The sequence below is a fragment of the Trichechus manatus genome, unplaced genomic scaffold, assembly GCF_000243295.1.
Source record: "Trichechus manatus latirostris isolate Lorelei unplaced genomic scaffold, TriManLat1.0 scaffold00100, whole genome shotgun sequence".
In the NCBI taxonomy this organism is placed as follows: Eukaryota; Metazoa; Chordata; class Mammalia; order Sirenia; family Trichechidae; genus Trichechus; species Trichechus manatus.
The window spans coordinates 3,394,442-3,418,130 of record NW_004444036.1 but is presented as its reverse complement, the minus strand read 5'-3'; the positions used below and the strand labels follow the sequence as shown (position 1 = coordinate 3,418,130).

The window sequence follows — 23,689 nt, the reverse complement described above, 5'->3', positions numbered from 1 at the left end:
AAAGCACTTACCTATGCCATAGGAATGCTATTAAGAGCTAGTTGATTTGGGCAGGTTGGAGGTGTTCTAAAATTGGATTGTGGTGGTGATCACACAACTCTGTAAATTTACTAAAAATCACTGAGTTGTATACTTAAAATGGGTAAATTTTGTGATATAGTAATTATACTTCAATAAAGCTTTTAAAAAGAAAAGAGCATTTTCACAGTTTATACAAACTCTCAGCTTCAGCTTCTTTATTTATAAGGAATAATAACATTTCTACCTACTTCCTCACATTGTCTTCCACAAGTATTTAGAATCCACGTGCTTATTCTTAATGGTGTTGTTTGCCTAGAATTGATAGTCAAGTTGGGAAAATCTCTCCATAAGAGAAGAGAAAGAAGAACGAACTGCTGAAGACCAAACCCTGGGCAGAGTCCACGTTTTAAGGGAAAATCGTTTTCCTAAAGCCTTTCAAAGTTTGTCTAAAGCTCACTTTGAGGTCCCAATATTAAAAAATGTATACATACCCCTAATTTATAAGTATGGGTTAGAAGTACCACTTTGCCCCCACTGTATTAAGGAATTATGTTTATTTACAATAATAACCACTATGTTTGTGTTTCTCAGTTGTCTGTAAACCAATCTTTTATAAAGAAATCTATGCTTTAGATATATTAAGAAAGCTCTCTGAAAGCTTGTAAAGGAATCATTTCATAATTCAAATAAGTCCTTTTAGTTGTTAAATAAGTATATTTTACACAATTTTCTTAAATTGAGGCACACTTGGATATTGATAAGTAGCTGACTATAGCTGTGGTGTTAGAATAATCACAAAATGTTTTAAAGGCTTAGGAGTGTTTTCTAAGCATATTTGAGGGTAGAATATGCCTTTCTAATCTTTGATTCCTTTTTAAGGTGCAATGTGCAGATAGTTGCTTCTGAGAAAAATTGTTGTGTATATAATTTACTAGTGTTAGAATTATTCCTTCAGTACAATGGAGAAGATATATTCCTTTTATTAATCTCCCCTATACCGTCTTTGAGGTTCTAGTGTTGAAATAATAGCAGTGGGACCAAACCAGAGGAAGAAAGAACTAATATTTGTTAGGTGCCTATAGATTTTTGTATCTATTTTTTCATCATCAAAACAACCCTTGAGGGAAATATATAATGACTCTCATTTTTATAGGGGAGGAATGGGGAATAAAGAGTGCCAAGTAACTTGGGCAAGGTTAACTGGTTAGTAAGTAGCAGCGTTGGATTTGAACCCAGGTCTCCCCGACCCATGAGCCCAAACTTTTCAGTGCAGGAGATTGTTCTATGTCAGTGGTTCTCAGCCAGGGGCATTTTGCCTACAGGGGACCTTTGACAATGTCTGGAGACATTTTGGGTTATCACAGTTGGAGAAGGGAGGATGCTACCGGCATCTAGTGGGTAGAGACCAGGGAAACTGCTAAACATCCTACCGTGCACAGGACAGCCCCCACAGCAAAGAATCATCCAGCCCAAATGTCAGGAGTGGCAAGTTGAGGCCATGCAGTCCCTTGAGTGCAGCCTGTACTCACTGGAGTGGCCTGTCTCATGTCCTGAGGATCTTGGGAAAACAGAGTTTGAAAATAGTCTCAGAGCTTTTGGAAACTGGTGATTTTATATACAAAAAAAGTAAGCATATTTGAAATAATTAGCTTAAACATCTATCAAAGAAGTTGACAATGACCTTTGAAATACTTTTTTCAAACTTATGACAAGTTACTTGCCCTAGAAACCATTGATGCAATTTCAATCAGATTTTCATATAGAAAGAGTATTATAATTGGGATTAGGTACTCTCTCAAGATTTAACACCCAATGTTTTATAAAAGGCCAACAAACATGGAATTTAATCAATGCTAAATTATAGATGTGTACTCTGTACAGTAAAGCTTGATTAGACATATATAAAGCAATTTAATAGTGACCAATAACACAAAATTTTTGTTAATGACACCAGATCTCTATAAACAAGTGATTAAATCCTAACCTTATTTTGTAATTTCTGCCTTTTCTATAAGAAATCATTTCAAGGGGGTTCTTAGATTTTTGGGAAAGACTTAGATCCCCTAGCTTTGGGCTCTTGGTTTTTCTGTCCTCTTTTTTCATATTTTAAATTTCTCCTTTTAGGGCTAGAGAGCCAGTTATTGGTCCTTGCAGCATTTCAGGTCATTGAGCAATCTCTCAGGTTTAACAGAACAACATATACAGTGTCCTGCTTGCCTGAAAGAACCACCTGAGTGACATGTGGAGTGTTCCAGATAGACTGGCTGAGCACATGTGTGAACAACAGTGAGCCACGCTTCTCAGCTTCTCTCGGAGTTAATCCTTCCGACATGGGGACTTTCATGGGCGGGCCACCACTCCCCCCTACAGACACTGTCTCCTTGCCAGTGACCTTCAGACACAAACTTTGGGGATCTGGAACATGGTTGACGTTACCCATGCAGAGGAGAGGAAGTTGCAGTTGATGTTGAACGACAGTCAAGTCTGTGCATGAGGATGTGGGGTGCAAATGTGTAGACATGTATAACTCTGGATCCTAATGAGGAACATAATTCATGATCAAGCTTCAGTTTAAATCAGCAGCATTTGAGAGGCAATATGTGTTTCTTAAGTGTGGTAACAAAAGCAAAAGAGATTGTGCTTAGGGTCAAACACTTTACATCAAGAAAATGAACAGGTTGAACTTCTGACTGATTGGTTGCTAACATGGTCAGTCCTCTGAGCATTTTTGGTTCTCTCCCCGTACTTACTGCAACAGCCTTGGCTCCAGTTAATTCAGGGAGGTTCCGTGCCTGGGCCCCCACCTGCAGTGCCTATGAGCTCTCCTCTGGTTCCTGATCTTTCATCTGAAACTCTTAGGGCCCCCAGTGTAGGTATGCCGCTGAGTAAACAAGGTCAAGCTAACAACCACTGCTGATTGCAAAATCATCTCACAGTCCTACAGGAGATGGGTTGACTTAGAGGCCTTGTCCTTCTCAGTACTTCTAAGAGCCTAATTCCAGGTGTAAACTGAACATCTCCCTTGACCTTCACAATTAGAAATGTCTGCCCACCCCAGAACCAAGGTGCTCACCTCTGCCTGCTCACCTCCCACAGAGCAGGCCTGGCATTTGGCAGTCTGTCACCTTGGCTGTGTTTATGCTTGGTTTTGAAGGGTTTGACATATATCTTTTACCCCATCCCATCTGATAAGTGCAAAAGCAATGAACGTTGGAAGTGCCAGTAAGAAAAGTCTCGTGAATATAATAAAAACATAGGTGGAGGCTAAACAAAGTGGGTAGAAAATTACAATCTTTGCATAACTCTATGGGTGTGATATATTTGGTGGTGTGAAAACACAGAAAACTGTGTATAACGTGAACAGTGCCATCCATGCGGAAGCCATCTACAACCATCCGCCTGAAATGAGAAACAAAGAGTAACAGACTGATGAGGTGGGTGGAAGAACTTTTGGGTGTGTAACTAGCATCAATTCAGATGTCTCTTGGCTTGGATAGGGTCATGGTGCCTTGTAGACATGTGGACTTTCGGCCATTTCCAGAAGGTCCCCTGTGTGCAAGAGATGGCATGTCCTCCGTGACATGTTGACCGCCCTCCTCTCTGTGGACAGAGCCCTTGCATTCGTGATTTATCCCAGTGCCTTGAACGCCTCTGCCTTTGCTACATGCTGAAACTGTTTTCTGCTTTGAGACTAAAAATCCAGAGGTACAGAGTGGATTCAAAGTAGTCTCTAAACAGCAAAGAGACTTACATAGTAGCTTTTGCCACATCCACGGTGTACTCACCAGAGGCCTCTGAGCTGAAAGCAAGTGTGGAAGCAAGAAGGGAACAGGTGATGTTGAGCTCTCAGATGGCACATGGCATTTATTTGGCTTGAGGTGCCTCCCTTAACCCATTGGCTGTAGGCTCATGGATTGGCAGAACCCTGTTATTGCTTTGGTTATACTTGTAAATATCCAGAGGGATATATAGCCTGCCAGAGAATCATGCTCCTGTACCCCTTTGTCATAATAAAAGCATTGCAGACAAATTACATTTCACGAGGAGGAAAGTTGAGTTATCAAACTCCTTATTTAGCAATGGACTCTTGTTAAGGTGTTGCCTGAAAACCTTGGCCAATGCAACCTTCTGCTGACTTTGATTCAGTAAATGAGAAAAGTGATTAGCAGCTGGCAGGGCTTCAAACTGGTTTGAACCCGTTCAGTCGTGGCCGACGAAGCAAAACCAGAACAGACCCAGATGTTTATAATTTGGGTGATGTGAAACGATAACCAGAACGGGAAAAATTACAGGTCAAAGCCCTGGAATGGGAGGCTTGGAAGAGGGGTAGTGAGCCCTTTCAGGAGCCTGATACATGAGATTGGATTATTGACAGGACTGTGGAGAGCGACACATACAAAGCTATGTGGTAGGCTGCCATCTTTGAGCGGGGCACCTCTGTTTCCTACTCTGCTCAAAATCCAACGGGCAAGAGCTTTTGTTGCTATGCAACACGTACACTGCCCTTGTTTTCTAAGAGGAAGATTAGGTTTCTAGCAGGGCTTCAACCGTAATTTTTCCCATTCTGGTGATCGTTGCGGTTCACCCAAATTTTAAAAATTTGGGTCTGTTCTGGTTTCACTTCCTTGGCCATGACTGAACCTGGAAGAACAGGTTTGAAGCCCTGGCAGCTGGAGAGTGAGGTTGGTGGGCCGCTAGAAGGTAATTGGATCTAGTGGTAACAAGCTAAGGATGAGGTGTAGGGTGAGGTTGGTGGGCCGTGTTAGAAGGTAATTGGATCTGGTGGTAATAAGCTAAGGATGAGATGTAGAAGTTAACAGGATGTCCTGATTTAGAGCCAAAAGAAGCTTCTTTATCTTCATGGTGACCTATAATGATATTCTTCACCTCCCCAGCCCTGAGTCAGCTTTCCCTGTGGTTCATACTCTTTGGAATTTCACAGACTAATTTATAAAAAAGGGGGAGGGGGCTTTTATTTTGGAGGATAGATGACTTTTATTTTACTAATTAAGCACATTTTTAAAAACAAGTGCCATCTCCTGTTAAAGTATATAATCTCCAAGTTTAAAAATTGAACAAATTTAGCTTAATGGGAAAACTGACAATATTGACCTTATTTTTTGAAGTGCTTTATGGACTAGTGATAACTGTCATGGACACGTTCTTGGTCTAGCTTTTGAAAACCAATAGTTCAGGACGTATCTGAAGAGATGGGGAAGAAGGGTGGTGGAGAGGAGAAAGGTAGGAGGCCAGTGAAAAGCCCCAAAGAGAGTCATGTGTTGAAGCACTAGCTCATGTGAAGATTCACCATCTAGATAGATACCCATTGCCATTGAGTAAATTCCGACTCATAGTGAGCCTGAGTAGCTAAAGCAAATGGAAGAAATGATGTAGTAAAAGAGCTGAATGGAAGATTTCAAAGGGCAGCTTGTATTATAATGACATGTGCAAAGAACTAGAGATAGAAAGCCAAAAAAGGAAGAACACGCTCAGTATTTCTCAAGCTGAAAGAACTGAAGGAAAAATTCAAGCCTCGAGTTGCAATACTGAAGGATTCTATGGGCAAAATATTGAACAACGCAGGTAGCATCAAAAGAAGATGGAAGGAGTACACAGAGTCACTGTACCAAAAAGAACTGGTCAACGTTCAACCATCTCAGGAGGTAGCATGTGATCAAGAACTGATGGTATTGAAGGAAGAAGCCCAAGCTGCAGTGAACACACTGGCAAAAAACAGGGCTTCAGGAATTGATGGAATACCTATTGACATGTTTCATCAAATAGATGCAACACTGGAAGCGCTCAAGAAATTTTGAAGGCAACCAACTGGAAGACATCCATATTTATGCCCATTCCAAAGAAAGGTGATCCAACCGAATGCGGAAATTATAGAGCAATATCATTAATATCACATGCAAGTAAAATTTTTCTGAAAGCGGCTGCAGCAGTATATCAACAGGGTACTGCCAGAAATTCAAGCCAGATTCAAAAGAAGACATGGAACGAGGGATATCATTGCTGATGTCAGATGGATCCTGGCTGAAAGCAGAGAATACCAGAAAGATGTTTACCTGTGTTTTATTGACTATGCAAAGGCATTCCACTGTGTGGATCGTAACAAATTATGGATAACATTGCGAAGAATGGGAATTCAGAATGCTTAATTGTGCTCACGAGGAACCTGTATATAGACCAAGAGGCAGTCATTCCAACGGGACAAGGGGATACTGCTTGGTTTAAAATCAGGAAAGGTGTGTGTCAGGACTGTACCCTTTCACCATACTTATGAGTTTTGTACTCAGCATAATTTTGGCTTCCATGTAATTCTGGACATTACCATGTTATTGTTTCGCACACACTTTAAAATTTTATGAGGGTCAGACGGCTGCTCTTTTATCTGAGTGAAGCACTGTTAAGTAAGATGACATGGCCTGTATGTCCTGCTCCCCGAAAGGAAGCTTGCCCTCTGTGCTGGCTACACATCATGTAGGAGCAGGACCTCGGGCCAGTCACCGCACTTGTTTCATCTTGGTTTTTCATGAAGGGGTTTGGATGAAATGATAGTAAGGGGCCCAGGTCAGCATTGCAGACTTGGTTTCTCTGATTCTGTCTATTTCTTTAGCTATTTTCTAAACAATTAAAAAAATTGCTCTCTTGGTAGCTTCTGAATCCTCTTTAAAATTAAACAGCTTATTCTTTCATTCCCCTCACGTGTCTATCAGCTTGTTGTACTGTGGGGGCTTGCGTGTTGTTTTGATGCTGGAAGCTATGGCACCCGTATTCAAATACCAGCAGGGTCACCCATGGCGGACAGGTTTCAGCTGAGCTTCTGGACTAAGACAGACTAGGAAGAAGGACCCGGTGGTCTACTTCCGAAAATAATTAGCCAGTGAAAACCACATCTCACATACCTTGGACATGTTGTCAGGACGGATCAGTCCCTGGAGAAGGACATCGTGCTCGGTAAAGTAGAGGGTCAGCGAAAAAGAGGAAGACCTTCAACAAGATGGATTGACGCAGTGGCTGCAACGATGGGCTCAAGCATAACAACGATTGTGAGGATGGTGCAGGACTAGGCAGTATTTCGTTCTGTTGTACATAGGGTCGCTATGAGTTGGAATCGACTCGAGGGCACCTAACAACAACGTTCTTTCATTTGTCTCTTTACCTCATTTCCTTTAGTTAGTTCTTTTTACCTAGAATTGATCATCTGGCCCTTTCTAAGGTCTAATCTGGGGTTTCCTTTGGCTGAATGATTTTTGCTTGTTAAAGATTTGCCATATGGAAATTGAAATAATTATTAAGGGGTTATGGGCATAGCCTTTTATAAAGTTAATGCAGTAATTCATTCTACCTTTTTAAAAAAATTAACTTTGACTTTTTTCCACCCAAATTCTTACAGAGAAATGTAAAAGGGTAGAATGTTTGCCATCCTAAATAAGTTTGAGTTCCCAAAGCAAACCCCCACAAAGAGTCAAAATAATCACATGGAGTCACCAAGGAAGGGGACTGGTGTGTTAGATAAAACATGGGTCTCCAGGTTGGCACGCTTAGATTGGAATCCTAGCTCCACAAGTTCCAGATGAAGGATCTCTCTGAGCCCCACTTTCCTCTTCCACGTGACCGGGTGAGTAATGCCGTGCCACCTTAGAGTTTAGACAGAATGATGGGAAGTTGTTGACACAAGACAGGCGCCGACTAAGTGGTAGTTGGTAGAGCTGCAGTTCAGCTCAAGGGAAGTACCACAAGGCGTTGGCCTCCATTCTTGCCATAACTACTACTATTGGTATTAGCAATGTTCTTAATCACACAGCCTAAGTCAGCTGACTGAGAGTCCTATGGCTGAATCTGGAATCATTTCACACATCATCTAGTCAATTGTATCTTTCTTTATTTTAAAGAGCTTTGCTTTCCTAATTACAAAGGAACTAGGTGTTCACCTTAAAAAAAAAAAAGAAAACTCAGGAGGTTAGAAAGTGAAAGTCCCCCGTACCTCTCCTTCTCCCTGAGATTATCACTGTTAATTTGTTGTACACACTTTTAGAAGTCTTTCTGTGATTGGATGGATGAATGGAATTTTTAATGTGATGTTATACATACAGTTCTGATCCACTTGTTTTTTGTACTAAGTAATGTGTATTTGACATCTTTCCACATAAGTCTCATAGATTAACCATATACTTTTAAAGGCTATATAATACCCCATTATGTGATTGTACCATAAACAGTTCTCTAGAAGCAATGCTGCAGAGAATACCCTGGAATAGTGATCTTCAAGCAGGGCTACCTGTACCCTTGAGTGGACATGCAGACTTCCCAAGGCTACGGAGAGTCCCCCATCTTCTTATACACTCTTTCTTAACTCCCATTGACCTGACAGCCTGGTGTCACGCTGCTTCTCCTCTGCAAATCGCCCTCTCCCACCCTACACAGGAAGACCACCCTATCAGCCACCCGGAGGTATAAAATCCCCTGGTGCAAACTAAGAGGCAATCTAAGATGATTGGTGTTAGAGTTAAGAAATTAAATGACTCTACTGACTGGACAAGAAATCCATTTACAAATCAGTTTGTTTCAAATTATTTGATTCCAGCAAATTGAAGGAGGCACCTGTTGAGTTCTCTGTTGATAGACTGTTCAAAATCGTTCTTGATGGTGCTAAACCACTGTCTAATGTTTGGTATATAACTCAAAAGGGGCTCAGAGAATTAAGTGACATTGTGATAAAACTCTTTCCATTCCCATTTGCTTCTATTTATGTGAGCAAAGTTTCTTGGCACCTACATCTATAAAATGAAAAACAGGAATAGAACCTATGCCAAACCATCTAATTTTGGAATTAAGTAAAGGTCATCCAAATATATGATGTGTTTGTAGGAAAAACCAAATAAAATTCTACTTTTTGATGCTTAAAATTTATTTACCAAAATGTGTGGTATGTGTGTATACAAGTGTTTTGGTCATTTATATGTTAATAATAATTGTCATGATAATGCAGTCCAGAAGAAGAAGAATTTTTACACTTAGAGCTTTATGATTATAAGAAATTAAAAATCACAGTATTCCATTTATATATATGCTTTTATAGCAGAAAAAGATGATAACGTATTTAGCAAATGACTTGAAAGCATAAAAATATATTAGAATAAAATTCAGCGGTAGAAGTACAATGGGAAAATGAATTCAAGAAGGGAAAGACATGATGTAAAATTTCCAGCTGTTAAAGAAAAGCTAATCCATGGTTTCTTTAAATGGATGATGATGACTGTCAAATTGCTGTGATAATCAAATATATATTGAATATATTTAAGAAAGGAAAATAACAGTTCTGTTTTTAAACATCAGTATTGGGAACATGGCAGAAATTGTATCGTTTGCAACCAAAACTTAGGGTGTAAAATTTTAGATGTCAGGTTAATATGTGTGAGAAGGTACATGGATTTTTTAAATTATTTTAGAGGGGACTCTGGCAAAACAGTCTGAAGATGACTGGCCTCCTAAATGTATTATTTTATGCTTACATAAACATTATTTATTAAATCATCATCATAGCAAACTGAAAGACCTGGCTTCTGCCTGTAGTGAGCAATTTTTAAAGAAAGGCAAACATGGAAAGTCATTTTTCCCCCTTAACATTATTTGTTATCAACCCAAGTGAAACACTTTGCCTCTCCTCAATGTTCGACTTGAGTAAGAACCTCCCTTCTATGACCCCTTCCCCTGCTCTAAATTAGGTCCCCTCGCTGTCATTGCTTAATTTAGTCTTTCATAGCAGCTAGCAAAATTTGTGATTGTATGTATATAAGGTCTGTCTGTCTCAGTGGCACTCTGAGCTCCCTGAGAGCAGGACCATGTCTATTTTGTTCACCCTTGTTTCCCCCAGGCCTAACTCAGTGCCTGGCTTGTGTACATGTTCAGTGAACATGCACTGAGTTAATGTACTAAGCATATGACCACCACCACCAGTTGCTGTCCAGTTGATTCCCACTCATGGCAACTCCGTGTGTGTCAGAGTAGAACTGTGCTTCATAGGGTTTTCAGTGGCCGATTTTCAAGAAGTAGATTGCCAGGCCTTTCTTCTAAAGCACCTCAGGATGGACTCGAACCTCCAACCTTTTGGTTAGTAGCCAAGCACATTAACTGTTTATGCCACTAAGGACTCCCAGACTGAGCATAACTGAGAAGAAGTATCATGATGCAGGGTTGCTGCTAGCCACATGTGATTATTTAAATTTATTTTAATTTATATAGTCATACTGAGGATCCCTGGTGGTGCAGCAGTTAAGCGCTCAGCTGCTAACCATGAGATTGGCCATTTGAAGCTCCCCAGCTGCTTTGTGGGAGAAAGACCTGGTGATCTGCTTCCATAAAGACTATAGTCAAGAAAACCCTATTGGGCAATTCTACACATGGGGTCGCTGTGATGGTTAAGATTGTGTGTCAGCTTGGCTAGGCCATGATTCACAGTGTTTTGGCAGTCGTATAATGTTGTGATCACTTCCCTGTTGAGATTGGGTATGTGAACACCCCCATGATGGGATCTGCTGTGAGTAGCCAGTCAGTTGAAAGAGAGTTTTCTTGGGCGTGTGGCCTGTATCAAATACAAGCAGACATTCTAGCAAGGCTCCAGGGCTTTTTTTCTCAGGCTGGCTCCTGTTCATCTGACCTCTAGTTCTTGGGACTTGAGGTAGTAGCTTACCTGCGATCTTGCCTGCCAATCTTGGGATTCATCGATCTTCGAAGCCTGTGAGCAAGAGCCCTGCTCTCTGACCTGCTGATTTTGAGTTTGCCGGCCCCTGTGGCTAAGTAAATCAGGAGAAGCCTCTATCCTGACCCATGGACTTGGGACGTTCCAGCTGTTACAACTATGTGAGCCATTTCCTTGATATAAATAATTCTCTCTCTATATATACATATATGTATATATTTTTACACTTTACTAGTTTTGCTTCTCTAGAGAACCCAGCCTAAGACAGTTGGCTGTGAGTCAGAATCAACTCGATGGCACTCAACAATGACAGTCACACTTAGCTACATTTCATGCTCTCAGTAACCACATAGGGCTAAGAAAAAAAAAGCAGCCATCGAGTTGATTCCAACTCATCGCGACCCCATGTGTGTCAAAGAGTAGAACTGTGCCCCTAGGGTTTTCAATGGCTATAATCTTTCGGCAGTAGATCACCAGGCCTTTCTTCCAAGGTGCCTCTGGGTCAATTTGAACCACCAGCCTTTTGGTTAGTAGCCAAGCGCTTAACCGTTTGTGCCCCTCAGGGCCTCAACGTGGGACTAGTGGCTACCACATTGGATGGAACAGATATAGACCATTCGCATCATCACAGCAAATTCTTTTGGACAGCAGTGATTAGAGTCCTTGTATTTATGTTCTCAAAACTCTCACTTTGCCTGGCACGCAGTAGATACTTCAGAAGTGTTTGATTGAATTAGTGAGTAAATAAACTCTGTATCTCCCTCTCTTATTCTAATTGCGCTACAAGCTTCCAGTGTGAGTTATTTTGTACTGAATAGCCAAACGCTGTCTGTTAACTCACCTAACAGCTTACGTTTCTTGCCAGCTTAACGAAGCCAGCCCTTTTTCTGACCACTTAGAAATCTGAATAAAATAGAACAAAGGCAGTTTGTTATCAGAGTATAGCATTTCTTCACAAAAGAAAATGATGTTTTCTAGTAGCATTTCTTTTTCTTGATGTAGAAACAATTTCCAGATTTCAGAGTCATAGAATAAGTAAGGACAAGTGTTTTGCTGTCTTTCCAGTGTTCGGTAGTGGAAAGAGTCGGCAGACATGAATTTGAATGTGGGCCCTGCCATTTTCTGGTGGTGACCTTGAGCAAGTTTTCTAACCTCTTACCCTCCATTTCTCCCTTTCTGAAATCGGGCAATACCTGCACCACATGGGTGTTGGTGAGGATTACGTAAATGAGATTGTGTATGTCGTGTGTGTCGTGGGGTAGCTGGCATGTGGAGTTCAAGGCAGAGCAGCTCAACACTGTTGACTCTCAGCAGCTTGTGTTTTGTAAACTTCACACCTGGATTGTAATTTGAAACATGGCAGCTCATCTATATCCTTACACATTTTGAAGGACTTGTTTTCCTGCAGAATTTAATCATTGCTCAAATAATAATTGTTCGGTTGGTGAAACAGCTGATAGAGATATTCATTTGGCCCCTAATAATGGGCCCATCTTTGTAGTCTGCACAGATTCTCCACACTGGTCAAATAGTGTATGTGAGAGAGGAGATGTCCTCTTTCCGCACAGACTACCTCGTGATGCTGCTTCATTGCAAAGAAGGTACCTGGACCCCAGTATGCATAGGGTTTTCTCATCTTACGTCTGGAGAAAAAAAAAAAAAAGAGTTCCTCTCGTGACCGTTAGATCTGTTCCCAAATCCCACAACTCCATGACTGGTATATGAAAACAAAATTCTACCTGTGTGATTGCAGAGTGTTTTCACAGAATCTCTTGTTTACCAAAGAATCCTGTGAAGCTAACAGGGAAGATCATTATCTCATTTTTCTGGAAGTAAAAAACAAGCCTAGCAAGGTTGTTGGTAATTTGTTCAATAATCAGTTGTTGACCAGGCACTGCAAGTCAGGAATGATGTTAGGCCTGGGAAAAACAGAGATAAGAGAGAGAGTTTTTGCCCTGGCTGGTGGGGCTGACGAAGAAGTCAGCAAGGAATGTCAGTCCAGGGTGATAAAAGCTAAGGCCTGAGTGATGGGTGAGCAGGCAAGCACCCAACCCAGGCCTCGGGGTACAGTCTGGCTGCTTGGAAGAGATCCCAGGTGTCGAGGCAAGCCTTGATGGACCCAGAGGAGTTATCCTGGTGGAGAGGGGAGGGAAGAAAGGCTTTTGAAGCAGAACAATCAGTATGTTCAGAGGCTCCAGAGTAAGGGAAAAAAAAAAGTCCACTGGTCAGGGCAGCTCTAGGGAGGGACAGAAACAGAAGGGCCTGGGCCATCCCACAAGGGGCTTGTAGTAAGTGAAACTTCACAGGATTTCATGGGAACTTTGGAAGGATTTCAGGCTGTAAAGGGACATACTCAGATTGGCACCATACACATCTCTCTCTGGTGGCAGTGGGTAGAGTGGGAAGGGGGTGGACGTGAGAAATCTCTTACAATGGTTCCAGGCAAGAAATTCCCGCAGTCTTAATGATCCAAGGAGCCCTGGCGCACAGTGGTTAAGAGCTTGGCTGCTAACCAAAAGGTCGACAGTTTGAATCCACCGGCCACTCCTTGGAAACCCTGTGGGGCAGCTCTACTCTGTCCTATAAGGTTGCTATGAGACGGAATCAACTCGATAGCAACAGGTTTGGTTTGTTTTGGTTTTAATGATCCTGGGGGGGGGGCATGGCGAGAAAGTATGGGAGATTCTGGGAGGCAGTGCCCTGGCCAGACTTCACTGTAGGGAACTTGCATCATAGGGCTCTTCAAGTCTAGAACAGGGAGCTGTAGTGAATAGCGGAGCCAGTTAAGAGCCCCTCAACAGTTCTGTTGGTGACAGCTGCCCTGTCTCAGCCTTTTGACCATTTCTCCTCTGTGTTTTCAACTGCTATCCTTTATATGTCACCTGTGGTCACTGACACCATCCCTTGCATCCATGGAAAATGATGCTACATTTTCTAATTGAGCTAAATAAGGCACGATTGAAGTTTGGAAAATGGACAACACGTGCCATGCGGAGCCCAGGGCCCTTCCCAAGCCTACACCATTGCATCTAATGTGAATTATCCCCGTGTCTCTGCAGACGGTTTGTTTTCCACATTTCACAAAAGCCAAGGCCCTTTTCTCCTTATGAAACCAACTTAAAAAAAAAAATAGCCCAGTGTTGGCCAGTTCAATGCTTTTGGATTGGCTTATGGGCTTTAAGACCATTTTTTATTAAGAGGAAAAATTCCCAGTCAGGCTGAGAAAGCTCATATCAAGTTTCAGCTTGATTTGTTCCAAAACCACCATGAAAATTGGGATGTTTTCTTCCCACCACAATAGGTTAGTCATGGAAATTCTGCCTTAATCACCACTACCCTGGCCACAGTCACGAGGGGCATGCTCACACCGCCTGCCACAGAGCTGCTCCCCCGACCGTTAGAAAGCAGAAGTGCGGCTTGCAGCTGGTGGTATGTGGAAACAGACCAGGGGAACCTGAGGTCCCCCTCTCAGCGCGTGGCCTCAGACACGCTGCATCTTGCTCTTGGTGCCACTTTGGTTTAGGTGTGGTTTCCAAAAAGTGCTTTTTACAAGCTAAAACTGTAGTAAGTGAAACTTCACAGCTGGATATGCCTTAAGAGATTAAGAATGGCCCTTTTACTCTTGAGTGACAGATAGGAAGCAGTCTTTGTTGAGGTCTGCCATGTAGGTACTTGATATATGTGGCCAGGCTTATATACCTATAGGGCTTTAGCCAATGAAAACCCTGTGGATCACAACAGAACATTGTCCAGTATAGTGCTGGCAGTTGAGGCCTAGGTTGGAAGGCACTCAGAATATGCAGTGACTGCAACAATGGACTCCATCCAGCATAACAGTGATCGTGAAGATGGTGCAGGACCGGGCAACGTTTTGTTCTGTTGTACATGGGGTCACCATGAGTCAGAGCCAACTGAATGGCAACTGACAACAACAACAACATTGTAACACAAACCTCAGCCAGGAAAAGAAGGGGGCCAGCCAAGCTTTCCCTGCAGCTGCTGCAGAGAATGCTGCCTTCTAGCCCGAGGCCGCCACCTCAGCCTGGCTAAAATTCAGTGAGGGCTTTCTTTTTGCCCTGCATAGTAGGCACCTCTGTAAGTCACCCTCCTGGCATAAGAGTTTTTTCTTGAGAAAGTTTGTTCATTCATCTTGCTTGCTCCTTCATTCATTTCTTCATTTATTCACAGACCATTAAGACTCACAGACTATCTGTTCATTCATTCCCTGGGATGTGCTAGACTTTGAGAACACAAAGATGAATTCCTGCCCTCTTGGGCCTCACAGTCTAAGTGGGAGAGACAGACACCAGGCCTCTGAACCATCTTGAAAGTGTGATTTGTCATAGACCACCATCTCACACTTTGTCAACCCTAAACTCCCGAGGGAGACCTAATTACTGCAGGTGACTGAGGAGGGGAGCAAAGATGGCATCCTCCCTAGAGTCAGGGCAAAAGTTTCCTTGGCGTGAACTTGTCCATCCCTGTGCACCAGTGGATGTGTGGAGTTCATCCCATCCACTCTCCTTACAGTCCCCCTGCCTCTGCCATCGAACTCTTGATGCAAGGCCTCCTCCTTGCTCTGACCGGTCACTGCCCCCCAGGTCTTCCGTCACCACTGTCATCAACTGCTCCACTACCTCGTTGCCTACCAAACCAAGTCAGCACTCCCAGCATGTCATGCATGCAAGGACCCACCCTGCTGAGCTAGCTTCGTTCCCCACTGGGCCCCGGAGCACCCCTGTCATTCACCCCATGTCCTCTCCAAGTCCTTGCTTGTCCCTCCCTCCCCTCGGCCCCCAGCCTCTGCTACGGCACTGCTTCTGAGCTTTGCAGCAGGAGTCCCACCGGAGGAGATTTAGACTCGGCCCTTGCCCAGGCTGCACACAGCCCAATAGAGTCCTTTTCCGGGTGGGATCCAGGCAGCGGTGCTGTATACTTTCTAGTGCACAGGCAAGGTGGAGACCTAGAGCCCATTAGCTTTGAATTGCTCTGTAATTGTTCCACCCCAGTCAAGTTTTGCCTGCAGTGCTGGGTTTTGCTTTCTGACAGAGAAGATGATACTGGTCAGCCCTCGCAGCCCCTCTCGGCTCCCAGCCCAGGCCCTCAGCAACAGCTTGTCTGTGGGAACCTTTCAGGGCTCCTCCCCTCCACCTCCTCCCCCGGCTGCCTGCTCAGCAGCTGCTCCTCGAGTCTGTGCCCTCTCTCCTGTCCCCCAGCTGCAGGTTCCACTACCTCTCCTAGTGCTTCCTGCCCTCCACAACCAGGCCTGCCAGCCCCGAATGCCCCCTGCCCAGCAAACCTCACTGGCCTGAGTCCCTTCTTTCCCAGCTCTCTTGGGAAGCCACGTGGATAACCTGTGAAACTCATCATATGGAGATTACTTGCAAGGTGTTTGTGTAGTACTTTCTTATAATGACAAGAAAAAGGGGAAGGGCAATTTGGCAACAATCCAATAATTTTTTTAAAAAATTGCTAATAAGTTGACTCCAACTCATGGTGACCCCATTTGTGTCAGAGTAGAACTGGGCTCCATAGGGTTTTCAATGGCTTATTTTTCAGAAGTGGATCACCAGACCTTTCTTCTGAGGCACCTTTGGATAGAATCGAACCACCAACCTTTTGGCTAGCAACCGGGCGACTTATAACATTTGTACCACCCAGGGACTCCCATCCAACAATAGGGAATTGGGTAAATAAATCGTGTATTGCAATGCAATAGAAGGTTATACAACTGTCAAAATATTTATGAAGAATTTGTAGAGACACGGAATACAACATTAAGTGAAATAAGCAGAATGTAACACCACCAGGGCTCCTATACTATATATAGTGTGACCTCAGCTATCTATTTTTAGAATAAAGCCTGGAAGAAAATATTGCAAAATACCGATAGTGGTTGTCTCTGTGTAAGATTATGGTTGCTTTTCTTTTGTTGTTGTAATTTTATGTTTTTTTTTTTTAATTATACATTGAGCATGTATGCCTCTTGTAATCAGAGAAAAGGTGACTTTAAAAAATTAATCGGGCTATGACTACCAGATGATGGTTCTTTGCCTCAGTTTGAGTGTGTAATGGGGAATTTGATTTTTAGACAACATGTGGTTGGTAGAGGTGAGTCCTGGGCTGGGGTCGGGAGAGGAATCTTTTAGGAAAAGAAGATTCTCTTAAAGGGAAGCCTCTGAGAGGGGTCAGTGAGCCAGCTCTGAAGAGGGCCATCCCCCTGGCCTGGGAGCCCTGCTGAGCCGGCTGCAGACGCGGGGCCTTCCTGAGCCTTGCTCTGGTGCTAGATGCCGATTGGCTGCCACTTGGCCTCAGAGCACCACTAACATTTTTCTTGGTGCTGTCTCTGCAGATAGTTAACCTTTGGTTATACTTGCCTTGACTTAATAAGATGAGTTAATTGAGTAATTATTCATTCACCAGGTGCAAGAATGATGTCACATAAGATAATCCCAGACGTAATTTAATGGCTTCTCCTGACCAGAGACTTGTGCTTGGTTTTGCATATTCTACTAAAAGAAATGGTTTGCAAACAACACCTGCCTATTCATTAATAAAATAAAGCTGATTGTCACACAGTGAGGCTGTTTATTATAACTGTCAACCAAAGCTTTCTACCCTATATATATATAAAAATTTATTTTGAACCTCTCTGTCGTAAGCCAGCATATTTACATTTATGGCAGTTAGGATGCTTTCAACTGCAAACAAAGAATATCTGATTTTTTTAAAGTGGCTGCAATAATGGTTTATTAATTTCACATGTCAAGAATCTAGGTTGGTGGGCAGTTCATCAAGGTGGCCAGTGACCCAAGCTCTTTCCTTTTTATGCTCTCCCACCCTTAAGATCTTCAAGAGCATTGACCATGCTTCTCCTCATGGTCATAACATGGTTGCCAGAGCTGCACGCATCCTGTCCTTATACAGCAGCATCCCAAGCAGGAAGGAGGAGAGGGCATCAGCACAAAAGGCCTTCTTGTCACTTGCTTCCCTCTAGCCAGAGAAGAAATCTCTTTACCAGAAGCTCTTGGTGACCCAAATTGGGTCCCACAGCCACCTGTAGACTAGTCACTAGCAAACTGGAGCAGTATTGCCATCATTGGTGTCATGGTTTGAATTACGTCCCCCCCCCAAAATGTGTATATCCGTTTGTCTGGGCCATGATTCCTGGTACTGTGTGATTTTCCTATACTTTGTAAAACCTGCCTCTATGATGTTAATGAGGGAGGATGGGTGGCAGTTGTGTTGGTAAGGCAGAAGTGAGCAGTGAGACAGGGGGACCTCATACCATCAAGAAAGCAGTGCCGGGAGCAGAGCGCGTCCTTTGGACTGGGGTCCCTGTGTAGAGAAGCTCCTAGTCCAGGGGAACACCGAAGAGAAGAAGGCCGACAGAGAGAAAAAGCCTTCCCCTGGAGCTGATGCCCTGAATTTGGACTTTCAGCCTACTTTGACTGTGAGGAAATTTCTCTTCGTTAAAACCATCCACTTGTGGTATTTCTGTTACGGCAGCACTAGATGACTAAGACAATTGGCTTATACCAAACATGGTTCAGCCCAGGAGCTGGGCACGTTGCCCTGAAACAAAATCGGCTGTTAGAAGGAAGAACAGAGATGGTTTGGGAAGGTAGAGTCTGTCATGGCATAGGAAGTACAGTCTACTTGTCATAAGCAGTACTCATCTCAGGGTTGTCCCTTTTTTGAAGGTCATTCCCTCAAGCATCACACACACATCCACACTTTATTTGTAAATCCCCACAGCTCTAGAGAACCATGTAACCCATTGGCCTGATCATTTGTTGAAGAGGGTGGCAGAGTAAAAGCAGAGGCACTCACTCCTCCTGGACACAGTGGGTGAATGACAGTTGACCGAATGATTGATTCTGTGATCATCTGAGACATCAGTCATGAGAATGTAAGCTCTCAAGGGCAGAGTTCGTGTCTGTTGTGTTCATTGTTGTTGCCTCATATCTAGTGCCATGTGCAGCACACAGTCGTCGCACAGTGATAATGGAGTGATGGATGCGCAGACTAATGACTGAAAAAGATGATGTCTTCGTGGGATGATGCCTCTGTAAACGGATGGCGCCTGAGTGATCTGCCGAAGTGTAACCTTGGGCTCCCCCTCTAAGGAGCTGAGTAACTGTAAGGTGAAAAGATGGTGACAAGATAAAGTGCTCTCTCATCCATTGCTGGTGGAAATGCAAAATGGTACAGCCGATGTGAAAACAGTTTGGCGGTTCCTAAAAACGTTAAACATAGAACTACCATATGACCTAGCAATTCCACTCCTAGGTATAGACTCCAAAAATTTGAAAGCAGGAATACAAACAGATACTTGTATACCAGTGTTCATTGCAGTACTATTCACAATGGCCAAAAGGTGGAAACAACCAAAATGTCCATCAGTAGATGAATGGATAAACAAAATGTGGTACATGCATACAATGGAATATTATGCAGCTGTAAAGAGAAATGATGACATCATTGCTGATGTCAGATGGATCTTGGCTGAAAGCAGAGAATACCAGAAAGATGTTTACCTGTGTTTTATTGACTGTGCAAAGACGTTCGACTATGTGGATCATAACAAATTATGGGATAATATTGCAAAGAACGGGAATTCCAGAACACTTAATTGTACTCATGAGGAATCTGTACATAGACCAAGAGGCAGTCCTTCGAACAGAACAAGGGGGGATACTGCGTGGTTTAAAGTCAGGAAAGGTGTGCGTCAGGGTTGTATCCATTCACCATACCTATTCAATCTGTATGCTGAGCAAATAATCCGAGAAGCTGGACTATATGAAGAAGAATGCAGCATCAGGATTGGAGGAAGACTCGTTAATAACCTGCAATATGCAGATGACACAACCTTGCTTGCTAAAAGCGAAGAGGACTTGAAGCACTTATTGATGAAAATCAAAGACTGCAGCCTTCAACATGGATTACACCCCAACATAAAGAAAACAAAAATGCTCACAAATGGACCAATAAGCAATATCATGATAAATGGAGGAAAGATTGAAGTTGTCAAGGATTTCATTTTACTTGGATCCACAATCAAAGCCCATGGAAGCAGCAGCCAAGAAATCAAAAGATATATTGTATTGGGCAAATCTGCTGCAAAAGATCTCTTTAAAGTGTTCAAAAGGAAAGATGTCACTTTAAGGACTAAGGTCCACCTGACCCAAGCCATGGGGTATTTTCAACTGCCTCATATGCATGCAAAAGCTGGAGAATGGATAAGGAAGACTGGCGAAGAATTGATACACTTGAATTATGGTGGTGGTGAAGAATATTGAATATACCGTGGACTGCCAGAAGAACAAACAAACCTGTCTTGGAAGAAGTACAGCCAGAATGCTCCTTAGAAGGGAGAATGGCAAGACTTCGTCTCATGTACTTTAGACATGTTATCAGGCCGGACCAGTCCCTGGAGAAGGACATTCTTCTTGATAAGATATCTTGCTTGATAAGATAGAGGATCAGCAAAAAAGAGGAAGACCGTCCATGAGATGGACTAACACAGTGGATGCAACAATGAGCTCAAATATAGCAATGATTGTGAGGATGGTGCAGGACTGGGCAATGTTTCTGTTGTACATAGGGTCGTTGTGAGTCAGAACCGACTCAACGGCACCTAACAACAAAGAGAAACGAAATCCTGATCCGTGCTATGACATGGATGAAGCTTGAAAACATTATGCTGATTGAAATAAAGTTAGTCATAAAAAGACAAATATAGTGTGATCCCACTTGTATTAAAAAGGGAAGTGTATAGATACCAAGGCTTAGTAGTGGTTACCAGGGGTCGGGTGGGGGGAGGAGGGGAGTCATTGCTTAGGGGGCACTGAGTTTCTGCTAATGGTGCCGAAATGATTTGGAAACAGAGTGGTGATGATTACTCAGCATAATGAACGTAATCAGTGTCACTGAACTGTGCATGTAAAAATGGTTGAATTGGCAGAAATTTTATTATGTTTTTACCACACACACACACACACACACACAAGACTAAAGTGCCATGGCAGGACAAGGCAGCGAGTGCCAGAGTGGTGCCCAAGGGGCCTTTGGCACAGGCCGTGCCATCCACTTGGGGCACAACCAGGGGAGGAACCTACCCTTCTCTGACCTTCGGAATCAGTGACCAACATCCACTTGCCCTTGGCTATTGTACCTTTTGTGTTGAGACCACAAGAATGTTTTATCTACCAAAATTTACTTGGATTTGTGGAAGAAAGAGGATTCCTCCTGTAATCCTCTTTCTGTGGATTTTTAAAGATTTATGAATATACCTGCTCAGGAGAGAAAGAAAAGTCAGGTTTCGCTCTCCTCCCTGCTAGCTTGTTAAACCAAGGAGGAAATGATGGTTTCATTCCATGTGAATGGCGTTTAATGACTGACCAAGGGGTGTAAACAGTGTAAAGGTGAAGTGTGCTCCAGGTGTCAAGGATTATTAAGGCAAAGCGGTGTTTGTCACATATTATAAGAACCTTCACTCCTGCCTGTTTTTGCTCTTCAAACTCTGTTTTACTTTCTTTTAGACCTAGAAGGTTTTGACTCCGTGGTGTCGTCTACTGAGAAACTCAGTCACCCAACCACAAGCCGACCAAAAGCCACGGGGAGGCGCCCTCCATCCCAGTCCCTCACGTCCGTAAGTGTCTCCTCCTCTCGCTGTATTTCTCCACAGCTCAAGAGCAGGAAGGGTTAAAAGACTTCAGCTAAGGACCCTTCTGCAAGTGGAAGGTTTGAGGACAGCCGAGAGAGGGAGGGCATGAGCTATACAGCGGCCAAAAGTGATTGAAGCGCTTTCTTGAATCGAGCAGCTTCCTTTCTATTATTTGTTCTTTGTGTATCTGCCAGGAAGGTAGGTGCTCTCTATTCGCATTTCCTTCTCTCTTCTTCCAGACTGATTCTTACTTGAACCTGACATGAGACTGGTAAGAAAAAAATGCAATATTTTGTGGTGGAAAAGGAGAGAGAAGCTGGTTTGGTGTGTAAACAAAACAAGACTAAAGTAAAGAGCTGCCACTCGAAAGGACTAGCCAGTGGCCGCACCTCTGTCTCCCAAAGCCCCAGCTGTGCGCACCCCTCCACCGACCCCCACGCACCCCCAGGAGCCCGTAGAGGTTTTTTGTTTGACTTGTTTTTAATAACTGCTTTTCTTACTGCAAACCTGTTGCACATGTATCATACCACACTTGGGCAATGAAAAAGCATAAAGAAAGTAAGTTACCTCTAACCCTGCTCCCAGAACTGAGAACTGCTAACCTCTTGCTGTAATCCTTACTGGGTTATTATTATTATTTGTATATATAAAATTATTTCTTCAAAAATGGAATCACATAGCACCCAGTGTTTTGGAACTTGCTTCCCCCTACCTCATTTGCACCCCTTTCTCCCCAGTCATGACACATTCTTCTGTAACATCACATTTAATGGCTGCCTAGTGTTCTAACCTACAAATATATGAGAGTGTTTATCTAGCTAGTGCATTATTATTGGAAATTTATGTTGTCTCCAATTCTTCATTATCAACATCACCAAAGTGAATGTCATTCTGGAAAAATCTTGGTGCTGCTCCAAAATGATTCACTTAGATAAACTTGGCCCTCCACAAAGGTGACTGAGCTTGCCTCTCACAAAGCAGTAGCTACATCCACTTCCTCGTCCTTGCTGGGCACACTGCTGTATGGCCTGGTGACCCCCACCCCAAGGCACCAAAGAATGAACCTTTTGCAGGTTTCCCAGGGGCACTTTCTCTTTTCACCTCAGCCCTGATCCCATCTGAGGTGTCATCAGTTAGAAGCAAAAGAATGCCACTGCCTTTGAACCTCTCCTCTCCTACCTGCTGAGTCCGAAAGCGTGATTTGAGTTGTTCTACTTTTCCTCTTGTATGAAAGAAACTTCATCATGTATTGACAGCTTTTTGGGAGAAGGACTTGAAAAAGTGGTGTCCTTTTTCATCCTTATATAGAGCTCTGTGTCAGCACCACCTTCTCTCCCCTCTCGCGTCTTCACACCCCCCGCAACACCCCTCATGTAGACACAGCGTATTTAATTGCTTCTTAGTACCTCCATATTTAGATTTTTAATCCTACCTCCTACATCTTCTGTATAAATCCTTCATCATTTTTGTTTTCCTTCCAAATTCTTCCTAACTTTTCAAGGTTGAAAGAGCCTTGAGGTTTCCAGAATCAAATGCAGAAAGGTTCAAATTACTACCCCCTACCTCACCCTTAAGGAGTTCTGATGGTGAAGTGCTTAAGCACTTAGCTGCTAACTGAAAGATCAGTAATTCTAACCAGCTAGCCACTCCGAGGGAGAAAGATGTGGCAGTCTGCTTCCATAAAGATTGTAGCCTTGGAAGGCCTATGGAGCGGTTGTACTCTGTCCTGTAGGGTCACTGTGAGTCAGAATCAACTCAATGGCAACAGGTTTGATTTTTTGTTTGTTTGTTTAACCCACCCTTGGCCCATATATCCCGTGTCTGGTAGTTCCTGTGTATTTGGGGGAATGCAGTAAAGGCATCTTGTCTTCACACAAGTTTGTTTGTTCTTTTATTCGTTCGACAAGTATTTATTGACACTATCTGCTATATGCTCAGCACTGTGCCAGGCACCAAGGCTACAACTGCGAGTGATATGTCCATAGTCCCTACCTGTCGGAAGCTTATAGCACAGTGACTTGAAGCTTGGGACTTTATATGAAGCAATTGTATTTGCAGACTTAAGACAACAGGATACATTTATGCTTTGAAGAAATATAATTACTACACTCTCTTCCCTTCATTTCCATCCATTCCCATATGGATGTGTACGTTGAGTTCATATTTACTCTTTTTGCATCTAGCACCTATAGGTTTTCATAGCAAAATGGGATTAGTAGACATGGGCATATTTCATAAAAGGCCACTGGGGAAAATGATTGAGGAAATGCACCAGTCATGATTCCCCAGCT

The 23,689-nt window shown here is 43.1% G+C and overlaps 1 protein-coding gene across 7 annotated transcripts in view; it reads left to right on the top strand.

Moving 5' to 3' along the window:
* SH3KBP1 (SH3 domain containing kinase binding protein 1) overlaps nt 1-23,689 on the top strand; it is a 407,394-nt gene that overhangs the window by 368,341 nt on the left and 15,364 nt on the right. For all 7 annotated transcript variants that reach the window (XM_023737269.1, XM_023737268.1, XM_023737267.1 and 4 more), the window contains one exon: nt 21,274-21,383. In XM_023737269.1, the coding sequence (XP_023593037.1) occupies nt 21,274-21,383 (110 nt within the window). The remainder of the gene's footprint in view (nt 1-21,273; nt 21,384-23,689) is intronic.